Raw genomic sequence first — 7,941 nt, forward strand, 5'->3', positions numbered from 1 at the left:
TAAGGATGTATATTTTTGGATTAAAAAAAGAGGAAAATTGAGCAAGTTTTTTTTTGTTTTTGTTTTTACTAAATTCTGACCAGTTTATCTTGGCAAAACCTGTTGGTTTAAGTCTTAACTATTGTCAGGTAGTCATCAAACATCTGGTGGAAGAAATCCTAATATTGGTTAATGACTAAAAAGAAATGTAAAAAGCCTTGTCAAAGTAGTTTTTAAAAACTCGAATTTGTGGTCTAACAATAAATATCCTCTCAGTCTTGAAATTTCAACATGTCTCCTACTTAAAACTTTGTTCCCAGTAGTATTTTGCAAAGCCTCCGACGAATCTCTTTGGTTTTGATGGAATAAATGATGGGGTTGAGCATAGGAGGCACAAAGAGATAGATCAGGGACATGAGTGTATGTACATACTGTGGGGCATGCCTCCCATAGCGAGCAACCATGGACACACCAACCATGGGCACATAGAACATGAGCACAGCACACAAGTGAGACACACATGTATTCAGTGTCTTCAGTCTTTCCTCCCAGGATGCAATGACAAGTACAGAGCGCAGTATGAGCACGTAAGAGAGAAGAATGAGTGCAGAATCCAGACCAAAGTTACAGATGACAATGAATTGACCATAAATATTATTGATGGTGATGTCACCACAGGGCAAGCGGATCAGATCTGGATGCAGGCAGTAAGCATGGGAGAGTACATTGGCCTTGCAGAAGGGCAACCTCTTCAGAAGGAAAGGCAGTGGGAAAACCATACAGAAACTGCGGATGATAACAGCCATGCCCATACACACCACACAGGCACCAGTAAGAACTGTGGCATAACGCAGTGGGTTACAGATGGCCACATAGCGGTCAAAGCTCATAACCAACAGAATCCCCGACTCTATGAAGGAGAAGAGGTGGATAAAGAACATTTGAGCCATGCAAGAATCAAAGCTGATCTTCTGTAAGTGGAAGCAAAATGTGGCCAACACCGTGGGCAGTGTGGAAAAGGACACACCTAGGTCATTAACTGATAACAGGGACAAGAAATAGTACATAGGCTGATGCAAACTCTGTTCCTCCTTGATAATGAAAAGGATAAGGGCATTTCCCACAATGGAGACAGTGTAGAGGGTACCAAGGAGCAGAAACACATAGTGTTGGGAGGTCCCCAGCCCTGAGAACCCTGTCAGGGTAAAGGGAGGCAACTCTGAGCTGTTGTGGGGGTTACCTCCCATATTGGCATTACTGCTTAGACTCTAGGACCACTGTCCTGTAAAGAAGATAAACATACAGTTTAAATCATGACCTAGACCTAATATCCTAAGACTCTTATATATCATCCAGCCCTTTATTTGTAGCATTAATCAATCTTGCTCCCCAAATCATTCATCCTTCTCTCTTATTGTCAACACTATCTCTGGAATTATCTGAGTGTTCTCTTTTATACAGCTAGCGAAACAGGTCACATTGCCTTCCTTTACACCTGTGCCTAACACCACAATGCTTCTTCTCACATTCAAAGCTATGAACTCTTTTCATCAATCTCTGGGCATCTTTTTCCTCAAGACCTAAAATCAAACTGTCTTTATCGCTACTTCCTTGACTATCCCACCTTCTTCCTGAACGTTTCGCTTAGTCATTGAACCATAAACTTTTCCTCTTTCCACTCTCTAATGCTACTGAACCTTTATTACCTTATTATGATTCTCCAGCTTCCTCACTCCTGTATAGCCTGTCAGTTCTTCTATCCATCCATCCATCCATCCTGATAAAATATAAATGGGTAGAAAGAGGTGGTCAGTACTAAATCAGTAGTTCTGGTTTCAATCCTCAAAATTTCCTTCCTTGTACCTCAGGATACCCACATTGATCTCTTTGTTGCTATCCAAACATGAACTGCAGGTCCTCAGCTCCCTGAAGCAGCCCTGAATGTGATAACATAGCCATTAGATCCATCTTCTAGGGCCCAGGAACAGTGATGCCCTCTGCCATGGATATTTGTTGGCCATGGCCAGCAGAGGTAACTTGTCTTCCTGCTACCACCTTCATAGCTATAGGTTTGTGTCTCCTTTCATGCCCACTTCTCTGCCAGTCCTGCATTATAGCTTTGTGAATCCTGTCTTCCCTCCTGACTCAGTTCCAAGAACTCAGCCGTGACTCTTGCTCACTGTTGAGCCCCTTCTGTGCTTAGTGCAAGGTCTTGCACAGGAGATGTACTCACTAAGTCACTGATCCCTCCTGGGTTTTTTTTCTCTTTGTTGTAAACTGGAGATTTTAAGAAACCGAGCTAACAGGGTTGTGGAGATCCAAAAGTGGACAGTTGTGAAAACTTTAAGGACTTTGCAACTTGGGTTCTATAGCCTTCTGTCCGCCCTCACCTCCAGCTGCTCATCTGCCTTTGCCAAACCTCCATCTGACTCAGGACTGCTCTATCCTCTCTTCTCAGGATGCATTTCCCCCTGCATTCCATATTCTTAGTACCACTTTGTCTTCTCTACCTGAAAACTCTTCCTAAACATTTTTATTTGTCTCTGCATGAAATGTGCAGACACCCTTGATTTTAGTTTCTTAACACTAAGTAAGGTCCTGACAAGTGGTATCCAAAGCAGTCGGTGTCTTCTTATATATGCGCCTCATACCAGCTATTCTGAGAAAAGTGAGGGGTGATTGTTACACCAAAGCATCTATGTCCAAGTTTAGCCTGTTGGGGTATCCCTGCTGAGACACTCATGTCTGAAACAGAAAGCATGGCAGGATTTTAGAGAACAGAGCTACAGATAGAAAATACAGAACTGGGAAGGTGGTAAAGGTGAAAGTGTACAGGAAATCAAACAACCTGACTCAAATTATGGAGAGCCTTTCCTCCTTATGACTGTCATACTATAGCACTCAGGATTTCTAAGTTAGGGGAAGAGTGCCTTAAGGCTTGAGATTTTGTGCATCTGACACTCCAGTTTACCTACCTGAGAGAGCTGTGCACATGGAAGGTGCAGAGGAAGGAAGAGCAGTAGTGGGGGCCCTGAATGCCTTACTCCAACCCCCAAACGGTTACTTGTGCCAACTCTCTGGCCTGACAATATAAGGTTGCATTCAGGAAGTCCCTTGAGCTTATACCTGCTCAGGTACTCATGGACTGCTGGGAACATGGAACATCTACACATATATTTTACAGCCAAAGAAATTGGGTTTAGCAAGAACCCCTCAGATACCTAATGTTTGCCTGCAACTCACCAGGCTGAAAAATGTAGTATCTTTTCAAAACTCCCACTCATATGTAAGTCAGACCAAAGGATTCAGTGTCTCACCTAATGCACTCCTAGACCTTGCAGTCACACTGATTGCCATGCAAAAAGGTCAGGAAATTACCCAAGCCCTGATCAATACTCATGGGTTTATCAGTATCCTGTGTCTACTGGCCCTTTGTCAAAAGTCTCTTCAAATTTTCCCATATGGAAAGAAAAAAAATACTGTCTTTTCATTTACAGCAAGGTAACAATTCTTACCCTAAAGTTCTATGGTATAAGGTGTATGTTAACAAAAGTAACTATAAATGGAGTCCTTCATTCAATAGTAGACATGATTTTAGTCTTCAGAAATGTGTAGATGAATAAACATAACATTTCATAGTCTAGTTGGGGAGAATCCTAAGGAAACACCTCTTCTATATTTCAGTGAATTAAATGATAAAAGATACAAGGCAGAGTTTAGGAAAGAATAAAGGAGGGGAATTTACAATATTCTAGGGCAGCCAGAGAAGATTTTCAGGTGTGTCTCTTGTTTTTCAAATTATGAGCAAATATTATTTAAGTGAATATGGCAGGCAGAATGCCCCCCACAAATATGTCCAAGTTTGGTACCTATGAGTAGGTACATTTCATGGCAAAAAAGGACTTTGAAGATATAATTAAGATTATGGACCTTAAGGATTTGGTGGGGGGGGGGGGTGACTTAAGTATACCAAACTGATTCACATGAGTCCTTAGAAACAAAGAACTTTCTCAGGCTGGAATCAGAAAAATGTGGCAGAAAAAGTCAGAGAGATTCAAAGCATGAGAGGCACTTGGTCCACAATTACTGGAGGGAGTTGAATGAATAGCATGAGAGTAGTGTAAACAGCCTTTAGGAGCAAATGCCATCCCCTGGCTGGTAGCCAGCAAGGAAATTGAAACTTTAGTCCTACATTTACGAGGAACGGAATTCAACCAACAACTTACATGAGCTTCAAAGCAGCTTCTTCTCCAGAGCCTTCAGTAAGGAACTCAGCCTTGCCATCACTGTGATTACCTTGAGAGATCCTAAACATTAGGGGTTTCTGGACTTCTGACCTACAGAATCTATGAGATAAGATTTTTTTTTATTTTTTTAAGCTGCTAAGTTTGTGATAATTTCTGCCAGCAGCCAGAGAAAACTAACACAGTGAGTCTCAGGCAGAAGGGAGAAGATGAGGAAAGAACAAAAGAAGGGTCATTTCTGGCAGATGAGAAAACACAAACACAGGTATGAAGTCTTGAAAAGCAACACTGGAGAGGAGAATGGGAGACAGAAAGGAAGGGTTTAGGAGGCTTAAAAAATAAGTTGGAAATGAGTGAGAAATTAATTCATCAAAGCCAGACAATATATCATCTCAATTGAGAGTCCAAGAAATTTGGAGAAGAGTGGTGTCTATGCCATTGCTCTACACAGGAGAAAGAAATGTTAAAAAACAAGACACTGTGCCCAACATCGAGTCACTTGTGTAAGCCCCACACCACCAAATAGAGACTTAGTTATAGATTGGCTATTCCAGGAATGGAATCTTAAACCAGTCCATCAGGAACTCCCTGACTGGCACTTGGGAAGCAATCTGCCTGATGGACTTCACTCATCCCCTCAAGGAAAGTAAACTTTCAATAACCAAACCACTTTATTGCGTAGTATAACTTCCTTGTTCCCTCTCCTTTCTGCCTGTACAAGTCTTTATTTTGTACAGCTCCTCAGAGCCCCTTTCTATTTGCTAGATTGGATGCTGCCTGATTTAAATTGATTTTTGCTCAAATGAAGTCTTAAAATTGTTGTTCGGTTTATCTTTTAACAGAAGATAAGTACAAACTTAGTGATAGGACGTTGAGCGTTCCTGTCTAATCCCACCAACATTCTTCTGAAATGAGAGTAAGATCATCAGCTGGGAGTAAGAGGTTGGGGGCAACAGATGTGAGCAATTTGTGAAGAGAGAAAGTATGAGATAGGAAACATGGAAGCGTGTATGACCAATAGTGAGTCTTATTACAGTTTGGGCTAATTCATGAAGCCATTGAGTATATCATTGCTTCTAATCTGTCCAACCTCTTCATCACACTACTCTTCTAGTAAATGCTTTTTAATCTTCTTGGTAAGTTCTCCTTGAAGCCCTCTGTTCTCTTGCTTCAGTCTATATCAGTTGCTTCTCAGGTCTCTCATGCAAATAGCAGCAAGGAATCTGTCCTCCTATTCTCCTGGGGTTGGAATTCCATTTCTTGGATCATGTATCTTCCTCTTTTGTCAGCATCCATATTTGTTTGCTGGAGGTCTTTCCTCTTCACACTTTATTTTAAGGACAACATTTTTTATTAAATTGCATACTGCCTTTTCATTTCTATGCAACTTGTTTTTCTCTCCTTTCCCTGTTTGTAGAAAAACTTTCCTGTGCCATCCATAGTGCTAAGTACCCTAAACGTTTGGTAGCAATCCCACTGCATGTATGTGAGAGGGTGGAGGGTTTCCCTCAACATCCAAGCAATTCTCTGATATCAGCTTCGTGTCCTATATTTCAACTCGGTTCTGACAACTGTCTACCCAGCCTCAAATCCCACAGGTTTAAATCTCAGTCCCACAAGTCTGCCCTTTGCTTCAGATGCTGTTAGCAAGCCAAGATTGTTACCTGTGCTTCTGATTGACTGGCAACAGATTGGAGTTCCCATGACCTGCTCCTTGGACTTCAGATACCAGTCATAAGTCCAGATTGTTACTTGTACTTCTGAGAAATTGGCTACAAATCAGAAGTCCTCATGACCTGCTCCTTGGGTTCTTAATTTGTTGGAGCATCTCGCAGAACTCAGGAAACCCCATTTTCTCACTAGATTACTGGCTTAGATAGTGATGTTAAAACAATCACTATCTAGATGAAGAGATACATAGAGCAAGGTCTTAAACAAGGGATCTTCTATTCTCATGAAGTTTGGAACCTGGCACGGTAACATATAGAAATGTTCTTTCACCTAATCTGGAAGATCTCCAAGCCTCCTCTTTTGGGGATTTTGTGAAGGCTTCATTACATAGGCATGATTGATTAAATTATTGGCCATTGGTGATCAATTCAGCTTCCATCCTCCTCCCCTCCTCAGAAATTGCAGGGTGAGACAGAAATTTCCACCTCTCTATTTTTGGTTGTTTCCCCTGGCAACCAGCTCTTATCCTTACATGCCTTCCCCAAGTCACCTCATTAACACAAGCACAGTTGGTGGAAAGAAGCTTGTTATTAATGAGACATCCATTTCACTTTTATGGCTCTGAAGTGTTTTCAGGAACTGAAGACAAGAGACCAAATGCTATAAAAAAAGATGTTCCCATTGCTCTTATCCTTTAAGAAATTCCAAGCGTTTGGGGAGCTGTGAGCCAAGAGCTGTGGATAAAGACAATATCTATGAGAAATCTATATTTGGCCATCTGAATGAGCAAATATGTATTTCTTCTAAATCACAATATTGCACACCCTCACAAAATTCATATCTTATTTTGGGACATATAACTATAAAATAATATGCAAGTCATGATCCTCTTCACCTTCCTGGGTAGAAACATAGTCACCTATTTTTCAAGGGGATAATTATGGACATTTCTTCATCTAGGAAACAGAAAATAGCAAGCAGATAAGACTATATATGACTGGGGTTTTTTCATTGCTCTGAAATCATTGAGTCAGATCTGATCTTTATTTTTCTATATCCACCCTAGATGTGTTACAAGTAGGGGGATAAGAGGGAGTTCCTTGCTATATGTTTGTGAGGGTCCACACTGGAAGACCTTTATGAGATGGAGGTATAGCAACATATATCCTTAGATAGCAGTGTGAGGTGTGCTGAGTAGAACCTAAGGGAGGTAGGCACAGAAACAGACTCTTGGCCCCCAAATGAAGCTTCGAAATTGTGTAGAAGGGACCCAGATTCCATACAGTGATACTTCCTATGCCCTCTACTCCAATGTGTGCGTCCAGAAGGCTCTCATTGAACCAACACCAACATGGAGAATGCCTTAACTTTCTGTTCCATGAAATAAATATATTGGCATTTGCTTCCAACAAATGTGTCTGCTCAAGCAGACACACAGACTTGGATGGTCCTTGGAGGTACTTCCAGCTCATAACAAGTGGGTGAACTTGGTTTTGCTTGAAGAGACCGCATACAATTCATGTCACAAGAAGAGACTAAAGAAGCCAAGAGCTCAGATAAGATGTATCTGATGACCTGGACACCCAGAGCCTTGTGAGCATGTTGGAGTAAACACAGTTCTCTTCAGTAAACCAGGTCACAGTCTGACACTTACCTCTGTATTGGCAAGTTACAGATCTAGGCAGAGTCATAAATGTTCTATCTAATGGACTGAACAGAAGAAGACTTAAACAGCAAATATCTGCTGAATTTCTTTTAGACTAGGCCGATTTTTAAGGCCAAGAGAAAAGTACTGAGTGTTTTTATTTATAGAATGTGATGTGGAAAATAGCCCAGAGGCTCCCAGAAAGGTTTTCACAGGTATGGAAATGAGCCAAATAGTTGCTTCAAAATCCATCAGATTTAAAGGAGCAAGCAAAAGTACTGTCACCAAAAGCATATATTGTCCACTTATTAAGGCAATAACCTTATTATAAGTCATATTTGTGACAGAGCCAAGATCATTAAACAGCAATATTGTTTCAAAAAATATTTCTTTATGTACCTG

The 7,941-nt window shown here is 41.1% G+C and overlaps 1 protein-coding gene across 1 annotated transcript; it reads right to left on the minus strand.

Annotated features, from left to right (window-relative positions):
* Positions 1 to 281: 281 nt before the first annotated feature.
* Positions 282 to 1,226, minus strand: LOC125177028 (olfactory receptor 51I2-like). Its single transcript, XM_047879037.1, has one exon. The coding sequence runs from the start codon at positions 1,224 to 1,226 to the stop codon at positions 282 to 284; it is 945 nt and encodes a 314-aa protein (XP_047734993.1).
* Positions 1,227 to 7,941: the final 6,715 nt, after the last annotated feature.

Source organism: Prionailurus viverrinus, chromosome D1 (assembly GCF_022837055.1).
Source record: "Prionailurus viverrinus isolate Anna chromosome D1, UM_Priviv_1.0, whole genome shotgun sequence".
Classification (NCBI taxonomy): Eukaryota; Metazoa; Chordata; class Mammalia; order Carnivora; family Felidae; genus Prionailurus; species Prionailurus viverrinus.